At 39.3% G+C, this 26033-nt stretch overlaps 1 protein-coding gene and 1 long non-coding RNA gene across 3 annotated transcripts; both read right to left on the reverse strand.

The window, feature by feature from the left end:
* Window positions 1-2891: 2891 nt before the first annotated feature.
* LOC134627707 (transketolase-like) lies at window positions 2892-13709 on the reverse strand. The gene is made up of 14 exons (XM_063474045.1): window positions 13403-13709; window positions 11899-12016; window positions 11694-11807; window positions 11502-11599; window positions 10577-10768; window positions 10266-10384; window positions 9916-10112; window positions 8394-8558; window positions 6415-6571; window positions 5795-5925; window positions 5625-5708; window positions 5398-5491; window positions 4934-5056; window positions 2892-4013 (listed from the first exon to the last, which is right to left on the reverse strand). Exons 1-14 carry the CDS (start codon window positions 13507-13509, stop codon window positions 3826-3828), a joined length of 1887 nt encoding a protein of 628 aa, XP_063330115.1. The 5' UTR covers window positions 13510-13709; the 3' UTR covers window positions 2892-3825.
* Window positions 13710-14191: 482 nt separating this feature from the next.
* On the reverse strand, window positions 14192-17722 carry LOC134627100 (uncharacterized). 2 transcript variants are annotated; one of them, XR_010093869.1, is made up of 4 exons: window positions 17485-17722; window positions 15245-15612; window positions 14401-14893; window positions 14192-14319 (listed from the first exon to the last, which is right to left on the reverse strand). It is a non-coding gene; the product is annotated as an uncharacterized LOC134627100 (long non-coding RNA). The 2 variants fall into 2 exon arrangements; XR_010093868.1 differs by having other exon boundaries at window positions 14401-15612.
* Between the last annotated feature and the right edge of the window lie 8311 nt (window positions 17723-26033).

The raw sequence follows: 26033 nt of genomic DNA on the forward strand, positions 1-26033 counted from the left end.
ATTCACCACAACTAAGGTGTGCAGAAGAGCATCTCTAAATGCACAACTCGTGCAACGTTGAAGAAGATGAGCTACAGTAGCAGAAGACCACACCGGGTTCCACACAAGTGGCAGCTAGGAACAGAAAACTGGACAATAGACAATTGGAAAAAACATTGCATGATCTGATAAGTCTTAATTTCTGCTGAAACATTCTGATGGTAGGGACAGAATTTGGTATAAGATGAAAGCATGGATCCATCTTGCCTTGTATCAGCTGCTCATGCTAATGCTGATGGCGCAATGGTGTGAGAGATATTTTCTTTGGAAGACTTTGGGGTTCTTAGTACTAACTGAGCATCATTTAAATGCCACAGTCTACCTGAATTCTGGTGTTTGCCATGCCCATCTGTTTATGATCACACTGTGGCTATCTTCTATTGACTGTTTCCAGCTGGATAACCGTCTTCAAACGATCTCAAACTGGTTTCTTGTACATGTTCACTGTACTCACATGACCTCCACAGTCATAAGATATCAATCCAATAGAGCACCCTTGGGATGTGATACAATGGGAGATTTGGGTCATGGATGTGCAGCTGACAAATCTGCATCTGTAACTAAAAAGGAACTATGTGGACTGACACCAGGTTGTGGTAATATGATCAAAGAGTGCAAGAGTGTCAGCTTTTCTGTGTAAAAATTACAGTAAAAATTTAAAAAAAAGAAGCTTTTTTAAAATTTATTTGAATGCCAAACAACTGAGGACATGATTCAAATCTAGTTCTTCACAAGGTAACAGAGCACTATCTTATTGTTTTTAACCTTTGATACACGTGAATGTGAAAGAAAAACTGTGTCAGCGGGACTTCCGTTCTTGGTAGTGACAGTCCTTGGCAGCAGTTTGAGGAAGTTGTCTACTGAATGCTGATTGTTTTGTATTGCTACACCTGCCTGGGCACTTCAGGAGCAGCTGAGCTGAAATGGTGTGTACACCTGCGTTTCTGCCTTTCGCTGAGGTTTTCTATCTACGATTGTAGCTTTTGCTCTGTGTAGACACATTGTTATATTTATAACAAATTGTCTAAACAGTGTGTATATTGCTGCTTTCACTTTCTCTCAAATGCTTTTTTTCTTATTTCCTATCAAGCAGCGGCATGTTGTATTTTTTATCCATCAAGCTATTGATCATTTCTTTTTCAGGAGTACAAAAGGAAGTTAATTTTTGACTTTTATCAACACTGTATGTATATTTATTATGTTTATTTATTATCAACAGATTTGGCAGAAATGTTCCTTTGTGTAGAATATTCATTTGAAACCTATTATTCTGAACATTTCAGATAAATATTACCATTTCTATTCAATCTGCTTTGGACTGGGATGTGGAATGGCTTTCTATAGGCCATTTCGAAGTAAGTTACACTTTTTAAGCCACTGTTCAAAGTAATTAACCCCTGGCTGAGCCAAGACTGATTAACGACCCATTTATTATTTTTGCTTTCACTTTCAGCACTCGGCGTTCCAGTATGTCTTGGTATATTTTGCACCATAGCGTTTGAGATTCTGGGCATTTTTACTGGTAAGTAGAAGTTTTTATAAAACTCACACGAAAATTTAAAGCAAAATGTTTTTCCAAAAAGAAAAATGTAATTTTACATAATGCACTGCAGGTTTTGCTTGTCACAATGTGTGTGTTGACTTTTCTACCCTGCTCAGACCTGCCTGCCCATACTAAAAGATGTAAAGGTGCTCCCTACGACAACAAAGGTGCTTCCTGCTGCTATATCAAAGACAGAATCCTAATTTTACATCAGAGTCCATATTTAGATTGGTTTTGTATAAAAGCTAAACATTACCATCAAACTCTCCTTAGATACCTACTGGGGATTTGCTGTTGCACTATTTGTTGCTATCTTGCACCTCCACTCATATCATGGTAAGACCACAATACTTTACATATAAGACTTCATAGAATACATGGAATATTCAGATACTCAGGGGATATACTGTTTTAACTGTGGTTAAATATTGTGTTTTTCAGTTTACACACTATCGTATGGATGTGGAATCATAACATTTGCTCTTAGAGGAGCAAAACGGAAATACAGCTCTCTGAGGTTTGTCCTCTTTAAAAACTATTTTTGCACATTCCTCCTGTAGAACACAGTCTGTGTAAAGAGCAGTGCTCATCAAAGTTTAGGGTGAAGAGTGTAGAAGGCCAGTGGGAAATATGGAGAGGAAATATGTTCAGTCAGAATGCTTGATCTACAAACAAACACGGGTTTTCTTATATTATGGCACTGATCTTCATTTAACTAAACTTTAAACTCATTTTTTTAATCGATTATGACTGATATGAATTGTGTGGTGGTAGATGTCTTTTTTTTTTTTTTTATTCGCTCCTGAAGGGGGCATGCTAGTACAAGTTTTAGGAGCACTTCTGCAGAATTCATTCAATGTTTTTAAATGTTTTTGAAAGTTGGGATTTGTATGACCCAAAAAAATGCATTTGTTTGTTTTGAACAGGGAGCTGAGAGAGAGAACGAGAGCCTGGTGGTAGTGATTTAAAAATTACAGTGGGGGGATTTACAGGAAGCTATTTAAGTGGTATTTAAGATGATGAGATGGTGACGTTTTATGTCACTGTAGAAACAAACACTGTAGTTTCCTCTTTTTTTCCACTATAAATGTCTCTGCAATCTTGTGAATGTATGTTATACCAATACACTGAAGTTCATCTGACTTTCATAAGATGGGCCTGTCTCATACCAATGCATGCTAACACTGATGGCTGTTCATAAATTTCATAGATACTTTCCCATTATAGTTGCAGAGTGCTGTTTATGAGCAGTGCTTAAATAACACACGTCAACACAAAGGCGAACAGAAACTATTGTAAATGGTCAAAGTCAAATGCAGAGGGCTTTATTACATGAAAGTATGGTACATACAAAATTTCAAGTAACAAAGAAAGTGTTCTTAGGCTGACACGCTGGACGTAACTAGCTATTCAACATCACAGCCCACTATATCCTCTATCAGCACTGGGTGGCTCGTCTTTGCTCCATGTTGTGTAAAGATTACACTGCTGTTGAGGTCCAAAAGCAGTGCTAGAGCACAAATGAACACTGAGGTGTGTTGGTTTACGGTAACTGAAATTTCAATAACGAAAGACAATGCTGAATAGAAATACATTTTAAAACTACAAAAATGAAAGTGAAATCATCTGAATGTTTAAATTCTGGCTCTGCATGACTGCTCTTTATGACGTGTACACATTTCTTTCACTTTGTTTCCTACCGTCTTTCACAACAACAACTCACTTAGTTTCTGTCTGACACACACACTCTATAATAAACACCGACTTGAAAACTATGCCCCATTCAGTATTACAAGCTATAGCAAAACAATATAAAACCACTGTCAGTTGAATGAATCCAAGAGCATTAAGAACACATTAGAGCATCACACAGCAGACATGTAATACCGCACTTTTTTTTTTTTAATAGTGAGCATCCACCAATGAAAATGTCAGTTATGTCCACATTTCTATCATTGAAATGGGTCTATAACAACGCTGGTATTATCAGTGAGGATATGCATGTTGCATGGATTTGTGTGTCTCAGTTTTGGTGATAAATACACAAAAAGGAAGGCAAACATGGAACTCTACTTTAATGTGTACAGCACAAAATCACATTACTTTAGTAGCCTACACACTTAGGGGTATTCACTGTGAACAAAATCAAAGAGTTGGGTGCCATGTGAATCGAAAACATACTTGACTACTTAGCCTTATCTTCAGGGGTGTAACTGGATAGGTAGGTGGTTGCAGGGAGAAAGTTACTTGGCATTGGTAGAGCTGCTGACCATCTTGCGAATGGCCTGGGAAATGGCATCACGGTCGATACCGTAGATCTTCAGCAGCTCGTGGGGTTTTCCACTGCGAGGAATGTGGGACACAGCGAGACGGTGCAGACTGAAGCCAGACTCATTGACCATTGCTGAAGACACTGCTTCGCCAAGACCACCTGTGAAAAAACAACAAAGGAATATATAAAAGACAAATGTGAAAGACAAATCCACTTAAAGGCATTTTTAACTGTCTGGTCAATGTGATGTCATAAGGATGGGACATTTCTAACATGGTCATCTCAGGCTGTGTGTGTAAAGTCCTGAATTCAGAAGTAAATAAATGAAATGAAATAAAGGTAGCTATATAGAAAAATTATGCCCTTGAATGATATTGTTTTACATTATTTCCTGTAGATGTAATAATGTAGCAAGTACTATATTTGTAATTTTGAAGTACTGCCCAATTGTGTCTAAGAATAAAAAGATGGAGCGGGAAGTTCAAGCATATTTGGTTCCCATTACAGTATCCAAAAACACTGAGCCTCTGTGCACACATTACATAAAGGGATAACAAAAAATCATTACAGCTAAGTGTAAAAATGATCCCCTTGAACGCTGCACCACAACTGTTCCAGATGTACAATGAATGAGATGCACAACATCAGACAAATTACAGTTGTTAAATTTCCTTTGTCCAGCCTTGTCCATGCCATCACCCATCCCCTTTCTCTTAGTAGGCACAGGCCATAGCTGTCTGTGCTATCTAGGTCACAGTCAGCCCCATGGGCACCCGCTTAGCTAAGGAAATCTGACAGCACTCTGCCTCCATGGCTGTCGCACTTACAAAATGCACCACAGTACCAATACCTTGCCTGCAATGAAGGCACACGACAGGCGGTCTCAGCCCTCAGCCAATAAGCAATTGCCAGCACAACCCGTCTACATCAGTGAACCAATGGAAACATGCCACCACAACACTTCCAAGGATATGCACCAATGACGAGGCGCAGCCGCATTATGCTACTGAGCTTGTTGCTGCTTGGTTGGCAATAGGCATGCAATATGCAAAATCCGAGCAACTTTTATATAAACCTACCTTCGTAGTAGTGGTCCTCGACAGTGAGGATCCTTCCCCTGGTAGCACGTGTGTGGTCGATGATCGTTTTGACATCCAAAGGTTTGATTGTGAAGGGGTCAATCACTCGGACAGAGATCCTCTCTGGAAGATGAATTTTAGTAGAAAAATACAATACATAAAGATACATCATACAGTCAACCGAACCTCAGCGATTGAATATAGGAGAATATAGCAGTTCTGCCAACCTGATAAAGAAAGCATAGTTTGTGCAAGAAACACAAAAACTAAGATCAGGCTAACATTTACATGACAAACTGAACACAGAACCATTCAAAACCTATTCTAAGGAACAGCAATGGTCTAACAGATACATTCTAAATAAAAAAATAGAGATATAAATGGTCAAATCTGACCAGCTAGCAGCGGATTACAATGTTTTTTCTTGTAATTGTTCTGGATGTGTCAGCACATATCTTGCGGACCTTTCTTTAGATGTTCAGCTGCAGCAAGGGCCTCGTGCAAAGTCACTCCAGCTGCCACCACAGTGACCTGGTCGTCCTTGCTTTGGTACACCACCTGTCAAAGAGAAGGAAATGTACCCTCTATAAGCTATAGTGTTTCGAGTGATTATTTTGGAACAATAATCTGCCATTTCTGCCTCATGTGTTTATCTCTCACTGTCTTAAGAGAAGCACAAATAGCGTCTCACCTTTGCCTGTCCAACATGGAAGTCCTCATTGCTGTTGTAGATGATAGCACAGTCTTGGCGGCTGGTTCGGATGTAGCAAACACCCTAAATGAAAAGGAAAATGAAAGGATCATTACCGCAATAGATGATCATGTAGGGGAGCTGTAACGCTGCCATTTTTGTTTAAGTACCTTTGTGGTTGCAGCCAGTTCCACAGCCTTCTCTGTAGACACACCATCACAGGGATAGAAAATGGTTGCTGTGGGAAGGGCCCTGAACATAGCTACATCCTCCAGACCCATCAGGGCAGGGCCCTCCTCTCCTGCAACATACACATTTATAGTTGATTTTATGCATTCAACACTGAGGAAATCTTCAAAAGTTATCCACTTGTTAGGTGAGCTGAAGCATGCAGGTGCACAAGCATAAAGTTCGGCTGCATGCAGTGTACCTGCACTAACAGAGGGACACTTGGTTCCCTGTTGACAGCTTCCAGGGCAGACACGAAAGGAGAAAAGGGGGAAGTTTGAGTAATAGCTGTAAGGTCAAGGAGGGTAAATGGCAAGGAAAACACAGCATTAGAGGGGAAAAATAGAAAGGATTGAAACAACTCACAAACTGACACAGACTTCTTTGTATACACTTATGCATTTATTAAGGAGGCTGTGGATATATTCTGAGGAACTGGGTGCTCTGAAGTGGTTGGATTCAGTGTAAGAGGGAATGAGGGTGAATTTGTGAAGGTGTGAGTTTGGTGACATGTATGAGAAGGGTTTTTATGTGAATTGCTCATTGGCAGCAGTCTACTGACCGGTGGACAGACCGCAGTGAGAGCCGCACAGATTGATGTTGCTTTCTGAGATCGCTGCCATACGAAGCTGGTCATAGGCGCGAGTGAAAAAGGAAGCAAGAGTGCTGGCAAATACCACATTCCTCTCTCGGGCAGCACATCCCATCGCAACGCTGACCTGGGAAATGAAATCATTATTTCTTAGTACCTTTGCGAGCGAGGAAACCTTCATGTGCCAAACTAAAGAGACACAGGTTGCAAGAACGTCACCACAAAAAGATCACCCAGAGGGTAAAATATCTGTAGTGCAAACCATATTTGAAGGCCTCTTTGAACTAAAGACCACAGTAAGCAGAAAGTTTTGCAAAAATCTCTGAAGCTTATTTTACCATATGGATAGGATCAGTGGCATACCTCCTCTTACAAATAATTTCCTTTGCCCTGTCTCCAAACCTCTCCACAGTCCCACATCTTCTCTTCTTTGTCAAAAGTAACATCTGACGTTACATAAATGAATTCAACAAAACTCCATTTGTTTTTGTTTATAACTAATTAAGTTTTTGTACACTGAAAAACGGAACATGTTGGATTTACTTAATTCAATTGTGGACATTGGTTGCACACAACTGTTTTGCTTTGGCAGAAAATTAAACAACTGAGTTAAATCAACACAACTTAACACAATTCAGTATTTTAATCTTTCACAATTTTTGTCACTTTATTCCAAATCTATTCAATAACTTTTACCCCAATAATACTTGGTCACTTAAATATTACATGTTGTCTTCATATTACATAATGTTCAACAAAGTCTAGAGTCTGGTAAACATAAGAAGTTAATGGATTTACAACAACTTCCACTCTATCTTTATTCGGGTTGCAGGAGGGCTAGGGGAATAATCCAGAGTCAGGGTACACCCTGGACAGGTCGCCAGTCTTTCACATAGAGATGAACAATCATTTGCGCTCACATTCACGGGTAATTTAGAATCACTAACTAACCTAACTACAATACCTGCATGACTTTAACTGTGGAGGAAACCAGAGTTCCAAAAGAAAACCCACTGCAAACTAGCCGGATTGTAGATTTGAACCCAGGTCCTTCTTGCTGTGAGGTAACAGTGCTAACCACCACACCACAAAGCTGTCCTTCCAGGATTAACAAAAGTAGGAAAACTATGATTACAAGGCTTGAAACAGAATTTTCTGTTTGTCCTTGACATGTCATCTCAACAAGAACAAATTAAGTTGTTGAATTTCAAACAGATCCTACATGTTTTAATTACATTCACCATAGAAACATGAAATTATTTTGTTCAAATTACAAGTTAGACTTTTGTAAATGCAACAACCAACCAATTTCCTTTTTTTCAGTGTAGGTGAGTCTTGCATAATTTTTTAATTTCATCTCGATAAGCGACAGTTTATTGCAACCTTGAACTTTTGACTTTTCTCATGCATTCAGCCAGATGGTCCCACCCTCTGTAGTGATTAATATTTTACTTCTGAATACACTTGTCATGACTGCTTATCATCATGGAAATGCCTGACCTACATTGAAGCAGGCTGCTGCTGGGGACATGAAAAGACAAGAAATTAGCATTCGATTGTCTCTCTTCAAATTAGGATCTGATAAAATGATGACCGCAGCAAAAGAAAGGGGTTTTCTAACCACTGGTGTCAGCAGCTGCCACATTGATGTAAAAGGAGGAACTTGAGTTTTTTATGTGACTACCCTTACATTACAGGGCAGGTACAGACAAGCCATCTATAATTTAATAACATAAGCTCAGTTTCGCAGCTGTGGCAAGCTAGGTTGTGCAGACAGCAAACGAAGAGCAGTTTACTGAGAAGAATCGGTATTAAAAAGCAACTCTGTTAAATTTAAAATGAAATGATAGCGTTAAACTAAAAATGACAGAATGATAGGATTCACATCTGTTTTTGAAGAAATATTTTTTTTATCAAGAAAAAGGCATAAATTTCACCAAAGATCATACCATGTTTTGCTGAGCAATGTAGCACTCAACAAAACGGTTGGGATGCTCATTCTTAAAGATCTCTGAGTAGGTGAGGTTATTGGTATCTCCATCAAGGGCCACAACACGTTCATTGTAGCGTCCCAGCTTGGCCAGTGCCATTCCGTATGCCTTCCGCGTGGCAATCTGCAGAGAAACAGAGGCCAAATTCATCAATCATCAATCTTTTTACAACCTGAAAAGGTTGGATGCTGCAAAAGGAAAAACAGAACACAATGATTTACAAATCCTTTAAACGCCTGTGGTGATCAGGCCTAACCTCCCCTTTTGTTGTCCCTGTACTGAATTAAATTAAAAATATTACGATCAACAATTTTTAATAACTGAATTCATGTTAATGTATTAACTGTGCAAATTGTGAAAGTTAATTTGTGACAATCTGTTTTATTCATTTTTTTTTTTTTTAATTTTAATATATATCCTTCCACAAATTGGCTCTTTACTTCTGTGGAGTGGTTTGCATGCCTAAGTGATCCCAGGAGCTATGTTTTCGAGGCATTTTGCTCTGGTTGGGTCTTCCGAGGCAGTTTAGTTCTGGGTGATGGACCAGATCAAGAGCACCTCTGTGTAGAAAAATCTAGACACAGATGAGCCCCGTTCCCCAAAAGCCAGGCTTGCTGAGCACCTGGTTCCCAGGCCTTAGCCCATGGGGCCTGGATCAGCCACATGGGTCCACCCTCCTGTGGGCCAACCACCTGCAGAAGTGGTTGCAGAAAACCAGTGCTTTGTGTATTGGGCGGCAGTTGAAACCACAAGCTTTTTAAGGGGGTGTGAATAATTTGGACTTTAGGCAATACGGTTTAAAACCAGGACTCTCAATGATCAACATAAACCACATTTTACTGTTCTTATATGAACAAAAGTTGGTTTGGTTAGCGTTGTCTATGTTTTCATTTTTAATGAATCAGGCTTTTGCTTTTGTGAAAAATCTATTGTGTTTGCTTCGAGTAAATGCAAATTCAAAACATTTACTACAATCAAACATGATATATTTATATACCAATTGGTTTTAATTGTTACTTCATAGATGCACAAGTTCAAGTATGATTGCTTTTGAATTCTTGTCTTGATCATACACATCTTACAAATATTTATTTATCATACAAGCACCTTTTTCTATGCTTAAGTGCTTTCTTTCTAACATTCCTACTCTGATGGATGCATCGGTTAGTATCTTGCCCAAGGATATTTGGCATGCAGACTGGAGCAGGCAGGGATCAAACCACCAATCTTCCGATGAGTAGATGGCCTGCTCTACTTCCCGAGCTACAGCCACCCCATACTTGGCTCAAACTTCACAGTTTCTGTGCATTTCTTTGTAATATTTTCAGTTAAACACAGAGTTTGTATGATTTGCAAATGTCTGATCCAAACTTATTTACATTTCATACAACATTCCAACTTTTTTGTAGACACAGTTGTTCGGGATTCATTCATTGCTACCTGGAGAATAAAGTACTGCATTCATGTACACTTCACAGACCTTTTCTCCAGCCTTGTAGCTGGGTGCGCTTGGCATCCTGATGTTTCTTAGGCTGACAGGTGGGGAGTCCTCAATAGGAGCAGGTGGGTACAGGTGCTTGCTGCTACTCATGATACGGCTCTGCAGATCCTTCATGACCATCTCAGCCATGTCTTTGGGCAGAGTTTTGGCGTGCCAACCCAGCTTATCCTCTGCAGCTGAAAAAACATAAAAAATGCTCTTATGTTCATTTAATTCATATGCACATTACTCAGCAGGTGCCATTCAGACTGCAAAACTGCAGTGTACTTTTGAATATCATTTATTTTAAAATGAGGGCAAAGGGTGCGCAGATGAAAGACAATATTTACCTGGAATGCCTTTGCCCTTAATGGTTTTGGCTATGATGGCAGTGGGTTGGTGGCATGGCTGGCTCAGAGCTTTGCAAAGCTCCTCTACGCTGTGTCCATCGACAATGATAGCATGCCAGCTATTTACACACACACATTAAAAGGCTTTTGGTATGTTTCACACATATTTATGTGAAATATAGGAAATAAGAAATACGTAAATATGTGAAATACAGAAAATACAGGAAAATACAGTCTTCCATCAGAGCCATACCATAAGCTGATGCTAACCAGCCTCTAAATCAGTATGGATTTCTCATATGCAATTTTACCCAAAGGCTTCACAACGCTTCTGATATTTTTCTACATGATGCTGCAAGGGTGCAGGGTCACTCTGGCCAAGACGGTTGATGTCCATAATGGCCACCAGGTTGTCAAGCTGGTAGTAGGAGGCAAATGACATGGCCTCCCAGACAGCACCCTCTGACATCTCACCATCCCCGAGCAGACAGAAGACACGGTAACTGGAGAACAAGCCAAGATTACATGATTATGCTGTGCATACTGTATTTGTGCTTTATGTTTGTGTAGATGAGGGTGATGCGTTGTGGATGTGAGAAAAAAACAGTCATATCTGAGGAAAACGCCTTTCCAGCCAGGCTTGTTTTATCACCATTATCTGACACTTGGATGGGTAATCAGCTGTGACATGTTAAAGCTTCGTGAGGGCTGAGATGTGACTGCTTAATTTCACACCTACCTTTGTAACTTACTTTGCCATAAGAGCCAAATAGTGTTTAACTAAGACCATTTCTTGTACTGTTATTCACCTATTAATCACACATGGTCTGAAATATTAGCAGATGAATCAAATGTCATCAAAGTAGCTGCTTATACAAAGGAATATTAAAATATGACAGCATTCCACTTTTGTGGCAACTTAAAACAAATAAACAGTCTAAGGCATAATATCTGGATTTTATTCCAAAATGAAATCTGCTTGGGTGGTAAAAATATCTCAGGCGTGACTGCTGCGCCTGTGATTATTAGAGCAGAAGAATTGTTAGAGCAGATCATGTAGCTGCAGTACACACCCACAGAATGTGGAAAATCCTAATTCAAAGCACTAAAAAAAAAATACAATGCAACACTGTGTCCATAATTTAAACAACTGAGTTGATATTTTCATGTAAAGCTGCAAAAACAACTTTTTTTCCCCATAGCTTTTTTGTGTATTGTGTGTGGACAAGGAATTACCTGGATTTGTCAAAATATTTCCCAGTGTAAGCCATTCCACAGGCCACACCAAGACCCTGCCCCAGCGATCCAGTGGCGACATCCACAAATTGTTGTTTCTGAAATGCACACAAATCAAATAAATCAATAAACTCTGAGTTTGTGCTCTTTGAGTCCGGAGGTGTGTTATAGGTACAGTATGTGGCAGCTTACAGGGGTTGGGTGCCCCTCCAGGGTAGAGTCAACCTGGCATAAACTGAGCAATTCGCTCTCCTTGAGAAAACCTGTTTCAACCCATATGGAGTACAACGCAGGAGCAGCATGACCCTGAGATAGATGTGAAAAGAAGCAAGGCATTACAATTACAAAAGGAACAGACGCTCTCATATCCAGACCAGCGGAGCTTACTGACTCTCACCTTAGACAGGATAAAGCGGTCGTTGTTGAAGTTTCTTGGGTCTTCAGGGCGGTACTTCATAGTGTGGAAGAAAAGCACAGACATGATTTCTGCCACACTGCAGCATGACGTGGGATATCTGTACAGTGTATGAGAGGGTGCTGTTAAAATGGATCCAAATAAACAGCAAACTCAAAAAAACAGAAAAATACAGGTTAAACTTTAATATGTTTATTATTAGTAGCCTACTGTATTTGCATAAAATCCACTATAGCTATACATTTATGGTACTGTCCCAAAAGGCTGCAGTATCACTGTAGGTAAAGCTATCACAAAGCAGACTTAATTAGCTAACATTTCAGCTTGAGATGCCAAATGAAGATTCTATTCAAAAGAGTGCAACATATGCTGACAAAAAAGTCAAAAACACAACTTCAAATTGCTTTTGCAAAGACAATCACACAGAGACCCATAAACTGTTAGTATATGCTGCCCATAATTAATTGTAGCATTAAAATATGTTGCATCTATAAATAATTGGCATTAATGCATTTTATTAAACCGCCAACTTCTGTCACAAAGAAATCACAAATTCCAGCTCCATGGAGTCTGAAGGCAAGTATTTTGGCGTGTTCAGCTCGTTGCTATCCTTTCCATGTTTCCAAGCATTCAAGATCAATAAGTCATTAATTCTAATAAGTCTTGGAAAATTTTAAGTCAAGCAATATTTCTTGGTGCTCAGTGTTTTTCTTTTCATATCACTGTAGGCTTAACACTGCAGAATTGTGCAATGTGGAGTTAGGCTCCGACAAAATAATTTGCTTGCTATTCAAAATTAGACATTCATAATCAATAAGAGCTCTAAGGAGAAATTATATTAAAGATTACAGGCAGCTTTTCATTGAAATTTCCATTTCCATTGATTGCAGCAGCCACACAGTACTCGAGTCTATTGCTACGTACAGTTCACCCACCATTATACTATACAGGGTAGTCTGCTCTGTCGAATTGTTCATAGGGGTATATCTAGTAAAATAGACGATTATAGACAATTATTATCTTGTAACCAAAGTAAATGTAAAAAAAAATCAAATAACCTAAATTCTGTTGATGTCACCCTGATCTGTTCATGTTTAACACTCATTTCTGCTTGCACATCAATTTAAAAGATTTTGAACATTTTTTTAAACAATTGTGTATATCTAATATGCTATGAATAAAGTATAATTACACGGAAATAACACAATGTAGATATTTACATTTTCTGAAATAAAATGCTAAAATGATTTCAGCCAAATCTAAATTTGTCAAAGGAGAAGAACAAAAGCAGGACACATTGTTCCTTACATCCTGATCTGTTCATGCATAGTTCATTGGGTGTGACTATTTCTGTTGATCAGTGCACGATGCAAAGGAAAACTAGGTTTTGCATTATTTTATGCACACATTTCTTATGTTTATATGTGCAGTGCATTTACAATCTTACAGCAAAGCTTGTGTGCAAGAATCAGTGAATGCAACTTACCCGCTGCCCGCTCCAGTTGTTGCCTTGATCGAGTTGATTCGGAGGCGGTTGGCGATGTTCCTCAGTGCTTGCACTGTCTGCTGGTCAGGTTTGTGGTAATCCTCCATGAAGGCGATATATTGAGTTTTAAAGCACCAGAAAAATGGACCAACTACAATCCTCTGTTGAATTTGTGTGGTTTTAATATGTGTGTGTGCGTGTGTGTGTGTGTTTGTGTGTGTTGCCAAAGAGCAAAGCTAGTGTGAGTGTGTGAGTTATAGAGGCAGGCAGAAAGAGAGATAGAAACGAGGAGAAACTGGATTTAACCTACCAGGCATGTACACACATGGATGCACAGTGACACACACACATACACACACATGCTGACAGACACAAAGGAGGAGGAACCTGGTGACGTGCACTGGGCGTTACTGCTAAAATATAACGGCATACACCTAAACTATATACCTTTTACCAGACTATGTTTTGACAGCTAAGGTCACAAAAGGTTGTGAAAGGTCACAAAGGGTAATTTTAAAAAAATGTGTCTGTGTTACATCATCAGTTCAATTCTATCCCTCCTACAAATCATAGAACTGTGTTTAACCACATGTCCTGCCTATTTAGTTATGGGTGAGTGCATGCAGTCTATGAGTGTGATAAGGTTAAGAAAAACAAAACAAAAAACTCGTCTTAGAGTGTGAATAAATACATTAACAAGGAAGAGGAGCGCCTAAAAATCAAAATGATGCCTTCGTCATCCTTGGTTTGTGACATGACTGATGATGTACTGAGAAACTTTACCTCAGGAAGGCTGTGATATTTCTCTGCCATATCTAGTTGCTACCAACTGAGTCTCTTCTAGATGAGTGGTGCTCAGAGTCTTGTCCAATGAGTGGAAGATGGGGAAACATGTCCAAGGGGGATTCTGTTTGTACCTGGTGGGTGAGACTCTGGGTTAAAACTTACCTCATTTGGAGTGGTTAAGCGATTTGTGGATAAAGAAAAAGAGGACATACCTGTGTCTGTTAACATCCGAGATTGTGCACCTTCCCTAGCAACTTAGAGCTCTTTGGAAAGAAGATGGCAGGGATAGCTCAGTAGGTAGAGTGATCAGAAGAATCCACTGAACGGCTACCCTGAGGTACCCCTGAGCAAGGTACCGTCCCTACGCACTGCTCCCCGGGCGCTGGATTGGTGGCTGCCCACTGCTTCACTGAGTGAATTGGTTAAATGCAGAGAAGTAATTTCCCTACGCGGATTAATAAAGTATACATTACATTGATAGTGCTAAAAATGTTTCCTATTTTATATTCAAAAACACTTCCCCAGGCCGATGGCTTCCATCCAAGTCAAAGATGTGAGTCTGTCGAAGAGACTGCCTCAGAGTACTTTGCTCTGGAGTGTTTCATCAGACTGCAAGGTGTTCAAGACCATGTTAATCATGCTGGTGGATGCTTGAGTGGGGAAGGTGGATGAAGTTGGTGGAAATATCACTTCACTCTTCTAAAGCTGTCACAATTCAAATGAGACAGTAATGGTGACAAAACAATTTTTTCCTACAGAATCTGCCACCATACATCTTCAACACCTGCTAAAGCATTAATACGGAAAAATCTTTGAAGGTGGCCGCATCAAGACAGAAGCTTACACCTTTTCACTTTCCAGCTAGCCATCCAGACATTAACGATGCTGAAAAGAATGATGGGGATTAACTGTAGCATCTGCAGGAAGACTCTGATAGACCTCTGGAGGATCTGCGGGGAGCCAGCCAAATTTTCATCTGCAAATTCTGACACCTCCCTCCAGCCCTACAGCTTCATTCTCAAACTCTATCCACCCAAAAGCAGTTTTTAACCTTACCGTTATTCCTCTCCACCTCTGCCAGACTCTGATGATACAATGGAGGACTCTCAGCTACCTTCAGGTCAAGGTTCCTCACCTCTGTTTACAGATCTACCAGCTCATCCACTTCATCATTTTTATTTTACTGTGGTAAAAGAGGAAGATCCCTTTAGCTCCACAGTGTAGTGATTTATACATTTCTCTTACAGTTTGTTCCTGGGAGGAGGCACAAATTCATTTGGAGTTGTGAGAAGGGAATCCAGTGTAAAAACTCTCGTGGAGCTACATGGTGTGGTGACCCATTGTGAAAACTAAAAAGCCCTTTTTCTTCTTGAAGAGGAAGATCCTGCTGGAGGATTTGCTGGAGGTTTTGATACTTATAAAAGCTGCATGTGGTGATAAAAAAAACAAAACAAAAACAAGATCAAAACTCTTGAAGCATTAAACCAATCATAAATCATTTGTATTACTATAACAACCCCTCTTATCGTGTTGTTCAAAAAGCTAATTTTGGGAAAAGTGGAATACCAAAGAGAAGATTCATGGATGTGGTGAAGAAGGGTTATAGAGTTGGTGTGACAAAAGAGGAGGCTAGGGATAGGGTGGTAGTACCACAGTGCCTCTCTTGGTCTTCTATCAAATACTTTCTCTAGATCCACAAAGACCTTCTCTGTACTTCTCCATCAACACTCAAAGCAAACATCACCTATGTAATGCTCTTAAAGCCACTCTGCTGCTCGCTGATTGTCACCTCTCTTCTTAACTTAGCTTCAACAGCTCTTTCCCACAACTTTATGGTATGCCTAATCAGCTCTATCCTCCTGTAGTTGCTACAGTTGTGGACATCACCCTCGTTCTTGAAAATCACTATACTTGTTCTCTATTCCTCAGGAATCCTCTCACTCCCCAAAACTGTGTTAAACCTGGTCAAAAAGTCCACTGTCCTCTTTCTTAGACTTGTTCAACAGGTCTTATGCCTCTTTCTTTGAACACTTTCCTGTACTTCCTCATTCCACCACCAAGTCCTTGTTCTCCTGTCCACAGGATGTAAAACTTACTTGGAAGTTTTCCACAACTGTACTTTCCCAGTCATCATTAGCTTTTCCCCATTCTGATGCGTGGTTTGAACTTAAGCAGGTCAACTTGCCCACGTCTATGTGCCTAAATGCATTGAGTTGTTCTGATTGGCTGATTAGATATTTATCCTGAGCAGTTTAACACGTTTCACAAGTGTACCTAATAAAGTGACCAGTTGGTGAAATTTTTCATTTCATGTGAATTACAATATATTAAATGAAATGGGAAAATCTAACTGAAAATTGGAATGAGAATTGTACAAAGGATCCAAATTTAACATTAAAGTTTTCGACAATAGCATTTCACATTAAAACCATTTCCTAAGACAGAAAATATTTTAAAATCTTTGGTCATATTGGTGTCCAGCAGTCTTTGCGAACAGCATCTGACAGACCTATGATTATGGGGAGGGTTGGCCTGCCATCTAGAGGAAAATCTTTGATATCACACTGGTCTATTTCTACATGGGTACGTGCTGTATCTGATGTATGAACCGATAGCGTCTTGGAGACAAATCAATACTCGGTGCACTCTTTTGTCTGCGACATTTTGGTGGGGGAACCTGAAGTTCAGGTGTAGGGGGGCAGGGGACCAACTACATTTTACAACATATAAGCCCATGTTACATTTGCTATTAACACTGGAACTTAGTACAACTATTATTATTAGGTATTACTAAAGAACACGATAAGCTTAAATTCAAAAGGATGACTCCTTCTAGAAGAAAATCATTTTACTTAGCAGCCATATCAAAACATATGTCAGCACTTATAATTAAGTATAATTAATTTGAAGCGTTTTCTAAATTAACTTTCATTTCAAACGTCAAACGGACATAAAATGTACAGGATATTCAGTCAAAGTTTGCTCGCTTTGCACAGAATTAAGATTAAAAAGCATCTCTCCTGGTAGATACACTTTCACCATCTTTCTATCTAAAGTTCTCTCATAAATGTCATTTCAGAATTGAAAGACACGTCTCTCTGTTATGTCTCTCCCAGTATTATCATTTATCATTATCATTAAATTTGCTTTCATAAAATGTTTTAGAATATGTATCAAGCAGAAAACTTCAGCAACACATTACACATACAGATATAATAAACAAATGCAAAACGAACAGCCCTTGTAAGCTTTCAATTTCTGTTTTGATCAAATGACACTTACTAAGCAGTCTTTACCTTAAAAATTCCTTGGAAATGCAATCACTGTACCCTAAGCTATCACAGGAAGTGCGGGTCATACTACACAGAAACAGTTTGTCATATGCTGATCTGTAAAAACAGCTCAGATTTTGAAATGATGACTCCCAAAGCATCTGAGTAACTTCGAAAGAGAAACAGTGCAACTGCCAACACAGTAATTTCTAAAGTTACTCATATTACGCTCACCCCATCTCTGCAGCGCTAGCTAACGTCACGGTTGAACCGTGAACGCATCACAGGGGTGAAACGGGAAAATGACGCATGCAGGCGGGATCATGTGGTCATTTAACGGTGTCTGCGGCATCAGCTGAAAGAACCACCGGACAGCAGCTCATAAAAGCTGAAATCACTCGACAGGATTTTGTATTAAACTGCCAATCAGACTTCATTACTCATTAACTGAGTTTCACTTTGAACCCCTGTTTGTATATTAGATCATGCAGTATTACAAAAAGGATAGAAATATGGAAAGACTGTCCATCGTTATTTCTGAATGTTTTCGTGTGTACAGTATGCAATATGCAGATGTCAGAAAGTAAGTTTATAATTAACACAGTATCTTGAGCAATATTATTTTAGTTGAAAAGATGAAAATAATGCTGACACATGCCAAAAAATGTGTGTGTGTGTGTGTGTGTGTGTGTGTGTGTGTGTGTGTGTGTGTGTGTGTGTGTGTGTGTCTAGGCATCAGCAAGGCATAATGTGGCAAATGCTATATGAACAGTCATTATTTTCCAGTACTCCATTTTGAAAATCCTTTCGTCACAGCCAAGAGTATTCTAAACATTAGACACCAGAGGACACTGTCTCCCCATAAATGTTGTATGAATGTAACCAAAAAAAATGTTCCTCTATACTATTGTTATACTATAACAGCCAGGGGTGTTGTAGTGGGGGAATCATTAGAAGAATAACATATTTATTCAAAGATGAATTATTTGTTCACTTCACAGAGAGTGAAACCAAACAAGTATTTAGTAACTACAACAGGATCCAAACAAACTGAAGTGTGAGCTGAGAGTGTAACTACTACGATTGATCAGCCCCTCGACTGTCCCTGTTTCATTTTTCACTTAATCTTTACAGCCATCAGATGATCTCTATGGATTCCTTCGCTCTTCTGTAGCTTTGGAGTCAGGTCCCAGCACCTGTGCATTCACAGCCAAGCTGTTGCCATCAGTTGAGCCTCCTACTGCTATCCTGGTTCCACCGACGTTGTCCTTCTCTCAGTTTCCAGCAACTCCTCTGGGCTCCTGGGTCCTGTCAGAAAAGCTTTGCTTCACAGGGCCCCACAGGTGCCAGCCAATGGTGGCATGGGAAGACAACACCACGTGGTGATGTTCAGCCAATGTCTGACACCCACAGTTGCACACTTCCTGGAGGGAAAGTACATTCAGAGATCATAAATGTTTCTATTTTTAATCTCTCTGGCAGAAAAAGAGGAGCAAAGCCACCACTTTTGAAACAATGCCTTTAAATAACACACAACATGTGTGTGGTTGCACGAGCACAAAGCAAAAAAAAGAGTTTCATCATCGCTGGCTTTGAATGCTTAATGGCATAGATAGAAGATACAGATGTACACACGTATACAGCCCGACATACGTAATGCGCATATGTACTCAGGCATGCTGACATATGCACATGAGTACACTTGCACACAAATTATTCTCACATTCATATATATATGTACATATATTGCACACACAAAAATGTTGGTGCTTCTCTTTAATACCAGTCGTTCCTTCAGGCTTGAGCCTTTTCCACTCTGCTCTTATCACTCCGTTTCCTTAAAACGTTCTGCAGTCACCATGATGACATGGTGCTTGCCCTTCTATCAGAATGCTGCCTGTCACTCAAAGGTCCCACCCATTGACAGTGCATGATACAAAAGCATGGCATTTGTGATTGAATTAGGATTTGGTGACCACCCTGTGAGTGCAGGTCTGAGCTGGGTTGAGATGATATAAGCTAAAAAAAAAAGTGGAAATCAAAGAGATGTCAAAGTATATCCATATCACATGGGTGCTATAGTTTATTGAGATAGCTGAAGCAAATAGTATTCAGTGAGCAATTTAAAGCAATATAAAGGTTTGAGTGAAGAGCTTTAGCTAAGCAGACAAAGTGGATGAAGAAAAACAACAAAGAGGGACGAAGATTCGTAGAGGAGAGTGTGTGAGCAGGGGTTAAGGCTGAGCGTGTGTTGTGGGCTCAGCAGCGAATTTGACGATGCACTGGGAGAACAGCTGCGCTGCAGGGCTTTCAGGCTCCATCACTACTGCTCTCCTTCAAGCAGCTCCACCAACACACTCCCTCTCTTACACACAAATGTACACACAGCGCTCATAAACATCCAAAAGCACTGATTGTTGCATCAGTGCACATGAACGTGCTGCAGCAATCGCCAGGTTTTCAGACGTATGTGGTGAAATTTAAAATACTTTCAAAATTCCCAAATTTTCTTTTACTGGGAATTTTTACTGCGGCCAAGATTAAACTGGAATAGAAAGAAATACAAGTAAGGCAGCTTATGAGCACTAGCAAAGGCCCCCTTAAGGTATATATGGTATAACTAATTTAACTAATTGAATGCGAGACATAAAAGACATAGAGTAAAAGCTAAGTGCATTAAAATTTAATTTACACCATGAATTGCAATTGAAAAACTACCTTCAGAGATCGCCCATACACTACATATTCAGTACAGCAACAATGAGAACATGAGGCATGTTCTGCAGGTAATTTTATTTTGCTGCTTTTCCTGTACATGCATGAAACATCTCAACAGGGACCTTTAAAAAGGCTAAAAATATTGACAGGGAGATTAAAACGTCACTGTCCCTTTATCTGGCAGTGTAATAAAAAAAAATGGTTGAAGTTAAACTAATTTTCTCTCGTGACGCATGGAAAGTATTAAAAGGGTCAATTTTGAAAAAATTGGTTGAGAAAGTTTGGTTTTGCAGAGGAGCAGATGAAATTAAAGGTGGGGGGCAGATTGAGCCAAATAGCAACCGTGGTCCGTGGGGGCCACTACACCCTCCGTTTGTGTTTTTATTCCATTTTCAGTGATTTTGAAGGAGACAAATTTGAACACAGTCTCACTAAAAACATGGACGTGCTGTTATATGCTCAGTGCTTTTCCAGGTGAGTGAACCCTACAACATTTAACTATTATTTCCACCATCTTCACTACCATACGGTCGTCTCTGCAGGGATTTCATCAGTACAGCAAAGCCAGGTTCTGGACATGAGGCGAAAAAGAAGAAGAATGCTTTGTATGGGTAGAGTTTGGTTAGTACTAAATCATTAGGCACAAGTAAAGTCAAATAAAGCCCCCACTGCTAGCTGTTAACATACAATATTGTAAACCACTGATTGTTATTTTTGTTAAAACATGGGAAGCAGTTAGTCTGTGTGAGCTTTGCACACAGACTAATTTCTCACAAATTAAAAGCTTAACTTGTGAGAAACAAATACAACCCCACTTTTTTAGTCAGTACAAAAAAGCAGAATATAAACATGACACATTGTTTTACAGATTGCTATTTCTTGGCTGGATGCAACGATTCCTTGAAGTCTTTTCACTATACTTCACAGTGATACATGTATGTAATAAACAAACAAGATATAATGTTGATTAGTCAGCATTTCAAATAGAGGTTGGCTTCTATCCAAGCAATTCCCCTACCAGTCTCTGTTTTTTATGCTAAGGTAAGCTGTTCTTTCCAACTTCTTTTTTAAAGTATAGATAAGAGAAAGGTATAAATATTATTATCTAACTCATAGCAAGAAGAAAAAAAACGGATAGTATTATTATATTTTCCAAATTTTCACATGCCTAAATACAAGTTAATGATCTTTTTGTCTATAAATTGGAATATACCAGCTGTATCATCCCCTTTGTCCTTTCTATGGAACTTTTTTCCTTTAATGTGTCACATATTTGTCCATACTATGATTACATTATCAGCAATGTATGATGAATAAAGTGACTTTTAAACAAACATTTGTCCTTCAGAACAGTTTTGGATTTAATTACGAACACACACACACACACACACACACACACACACACACACACACACACACTACTCTTCTATATGTAAATAATTCAAGATGATTCTAGAAGAAACCATTATCCTTAGCAGGCAGGTAAGCTGATACAGTACCCCGTCCCTGCCTCCTCACCCAGGTGTATTTTCCCCCTCACCAACTGCTGCTGCAGTTAACTCACTGACTACTCCAGCGGGGACGAAGAGGGGCTTTTTCTGTTCTTTGTTGTCCACTGGAACATGTAGGTGAAACGGAGGCCTCCCTCAGCTGTTAGCAGGTAGGACTTTGTAATACCATGTGTAGGAATTATTTCAGACTCCATTTTCATGTTGTCTGTGGGATATTACTGAAGGAAATTTGGTGAACAGTGAATGTGGCTGAACTGAGATACCTACACTTTTATATTACATTACCACTACAATGTCTCATTTTACTTGTTCATAGCTACTGCAAAGGAACCTGTATATAGTCTCTGAAATTAAAATTAAGACAAAAGTTGTTAAATGGTCTTCTATGTATAACGGATACAAGTGTTTTGTGATACTGTTGTATATGCCAGATGGAGTCTTTACTTAATGATTTTACAGGATGATACGACACCTATATAGGAGGTATATATCTTTTACAAAACAACAGAAGGTAGTGAATTGGACTCATAATGCATAATGGTAAGAATCTTGCTAATGTCAGTAACAATATTTTTAAGTAAAGCATTTGCTCAAATGTTTCTGATAACAATTTTTAATCTCACTCAGAGAAAAAATCTGTAGCAAAGCAAAATAAGGTATGACTCATCCCCTTGTTACATAGCATGCATGGCTGAAAGGAAAGTGTTTTGTATGTTTGCATACATCTGGAACGTTCGGTTATTTGCTCAACAGCTGTAATGGGAGAGAGGTAGGTGTTACAACTAGATCAGGCTAGGTGGTGTTGACTTACTTTCTCATTATGAAAACATGCAACATACTGTCAGTGAAAAGGAATCACACTCGCTGACTTCGGCAGGAGGTCTGTGAAAACAAATAACAGCAATAATTTATATTTATATTTATATTTTTAAATCTCAAATAGTGAGCATCACTTTGAATGATTACCTTATATAAGTAGATGCAGTTCATTAAATTTGATTGGCACCCTCCATAACAAAGCCCCTATGGTTGCCAGAGTAAACATTCCCTTTGAGATATTATATAGCAGCACGTTAACAGTGCAGTATGTATTTATATATGCAACTAAGGTACATTTGTTATAAGGCTATTCCGTGTGAGCTATATCACATTCATCACATCTGTGAAGTGATAAATGCAAACCTTTTGGTGTTGGGAGATGAAGGGATCACAGATTTTATCAAAGAATGTAAATCATTGAGATCCTGCTTAACACCCACTTCTGAGCAAGAACTGGCCACCTTTATGTCCCACTGCTATGCTTTTAGTGCTGGATTGTGTTAGAAACCACAATAGGGTGCTTTATGGTTACAAAGCAAGCAGGTTAATTAGTTCTGTGCTTAAATAACTATGGAAACAAAGCACAGAGGATGGTTAAAGACCTGAATGTTTATGATAATGAATAGTTATTATAATTTAAGTGATGATGGAAAAAATGAATTATTGCAACATTATACAAAAAAGTTGTATTCCACTGTTTTACTTCACTTCTTCTTTTAATAAGATGCTATAAGCATCACCTTCAGTCACCAGTAACTGTTATTTTTTATATATATGTTTAATTTTTTTTATTCTGAAACAAACACACATAATTAAAACAACCAAAATCTGATGCCAGCAACTTGTTTCCCAAAAAAGAGGGGATGTTGTGTTGCATTAGCTGTTCTTTCACACTGTGAGCTGTTGGAACAACTGCTTTAGTTTTAAAAGCAAAATGTTTTGCTGTTCTTGATTAATATAGGATTTTTGCTTCTTATCATTTCAGACCCCCCTTTGTCATATCTTAATGAACCGATGGACTAGAGATTTCACTCTCAACCTATGTATGGAATCACACTGTTCTAATACAGTGGCTTGCAAAAGTATTTGGCCCCCTTGAACTTTTCCACATTTTGTCACATTACAGCCACAAACATGAATTAATTTTATTGGAATTCCACGTGAAAGACCAATACAAAGTGGTGTACACGTGAGAAGTGGAACGAAAATCATGCATGATTCCAAACATTTTTTACAAATAAATAACTGCAAAGTGGGGTGTGTGTAATTATTCAGCCCCCTTTGGTCTGAGTGCAGTCAGTTGCACATAGACATTGCCTGATGAGTGCTAATGACTAAATAGAGTGCACCTGTGTGTAATCTAATGTCAGTACAAATACAGCTGCTCTGTGACAGCCTCAGAGGTTGTCTAAGAGAATATTGGGAGCAACAACACCATGAAGTCCAAAGAACACACCAGACAGGTCAGGGATAAAGTTATTGAGAAATTTAAAGCAGGCTTAGGCTACAAAAAGATTTCCCAAGCCTTGAACATCCCACGGAGCACTGTTCAAGCGATCATTCAGAAATGGAAGGAGTATGGCACAACTGTAAACCTACCAAGACAAGGCCGTCCACCTAAACTCACAGGCCGAACAAGGAGAGCGCTGATCAGAAATGCAGCCAAGAGGCCCATGGTGACTCTGGACGAGCTGCAGAGATCTACAGCTCAGGTGGGGGAATCTGTCCATAGGACAACTATTAGTCGTGCACTGCACAAAGTTGGCCTTTATGGAAGAGTGGCAAGAAGAAAGCCATTGTTAACAGAAAACCATAAGAAGTCCCGTTTGCAGTTTGCCACAAGCCATGTGGGGGACACAGCAAGCATGTGGAAGAAGGTGCTCTGGTCAGATGAGACCAAAATGGAACTTTTTGGCCAAAATGCAAAACGTTATGTGTGGCGGAAAACTAACACTGCACATCACTCTGAACACACCATCCCCACTGTCAAATATGGTGGTGGCAGCATCATGCTCTGGGGCTGCTTCTCTTCAGCAGGGACAGGGAAGCTGGTCAGAATTGATGGGAAGATGGATGGAGCCAAATACAGGGCAATCTTGGAAGAAAACCTCTTGGAGTCTGCAAAAGACTTGAGACTGGGGCGGAGGTTCACCTTCCAGCAGGACAACGACCCTAAACATAAAGCCAGGGCAACAATGGAATGGTTTAAAACAAAACATATCCATGTGTTAGAATGGACCAGTCAAAGTCCAGATCTAAATCCAATCTCGAATCTGTGGCAAGATCTGAAAACTGCTGTTCACAAACGCTGTCCATCTAATCTGACTGAGCTGGAGCTGTTTTGCAAAGAAGAATGGGCAAGGATTTCAGTCTGTAGATGTGCAAAGCTGGTAGAGACATACCCTAAAAGACTGGCAGCTGTAATTGCAGCAAAAGGTGGTTCTACAAAGTATTGACTCAGGGGGCTGAATAATTACGCACACCCCACTTTGCAGTTATTTATTTGTAAAAAATGTTTCGAATCATGTATGATTTTCGTTCCACTTCTCACGTGTACACCACTTTGTATTGGTCTTTCACGTGGAATTCCAATAAAATTGATTCATGTTTGTGGCTGTAATGTGACAAAATGTGGAAAAGTTCAAGGGGGCCAAATACTTTTGCAAGCCACTGTATGTGCAGAATCTGGTTCGGCATTGCTTTGCTGATATAGGCAAGACCTTTCCTGCTAAAAATGGCAGCATAAACTTGTATAAGTAGTTCAGCATTGATAGAGTCATTAAGGACGTGCAAGTTTTCTCTGCCATGTACACTAACACAGCCATGTATCTGCTTAAATTCTGGCTTATAGAAACTCCAGTGAGACTTGTTTTCAAAAAGGAATTTCACATTTTTGGTTTGTCAGCTCAGAGGAAAGTTTTCCCGCCTCGCCTCAGTCCATCTTAAATGTAAAGGTGGTAGAATTTATGGATATTGTTTACATTTGCCACTTTTTATTTATTTATTTATTTATTTATTTTTAGCATGGTAGAGTTTAAACTTCCATTGTTGATGGAACAGTAAGCTATGTTTTTGGCAGTGGTTTTCAAATTTCCTGAGCCCATGCACTGCTTTTCACTGCAGAATCTTGTCTATACAAAGCTGACTTTGATTATAATATATTTTAAGGACAGCATTTTAAAGTTTCAGGTTTTATTTGCTTTTTTTAAATGAGCGTAGCGCTTAAATATTCGGAAGTCAAGTCATTTTTCAATTGGGTCTCAACTCTTGAAAGGGGAGTATACATACATGGGGTGGGAGTTTATTGAGCACCAGCAAGTTCTAATCGAGTAAATTATATGACTGACCCAGTTTATGACTGATGTCCTGCTATTTATTTATTTATTTTAATTTTCGGGGTTTCAAATGGATTTCAGATATATTTGGTGGTACATTCTCATCAGACAGCCGAGGGAGTTAACAGGTTGTAATTCGTTTAAAGATAAGTTTATGTGCTGCAACAATATCCGGAAGGAAAACTGAAAG

Source organism: Pelmatolapia mariae, linkage group LG5, assembly GCF_036321145.2.
Source record: "Pelmatolapia mariae isolate MD_Pm_ZW linkage group LG5, Pm_UMD_F_2, whole genome shotgun sequence".
Taxonomy (NCBI): Eukaryota; Metazoa; Chordata; class Actinopteri; order Cichliformes; family Cichlidae; genus Pelmatolapia; species Pelmatolapia mariae.

Coding starts and splice junctions, on each gene's coding strand:
- LOC134627707 (XM_063474045.1), bottom strand. CDS start 13,509: ATGGAGGATTACCACAAACCTGACCAGCAGACAGTGCAAGCACTGAGG. Junction 6,572..8,393: donor ACATTGCTCAGCAAAACATG/GTATGATCTTTG, acceptor TTCATTTCCCAG/GTCAGCGTTGCGATGGGATG. Junction 5,492..5,624: donor TCCATGTTGGACAGGCAAAG/GTGAGACGCTAT, acceptor TCTCTTTGACAG/GTGGTGTACCAAAGCAAGGA.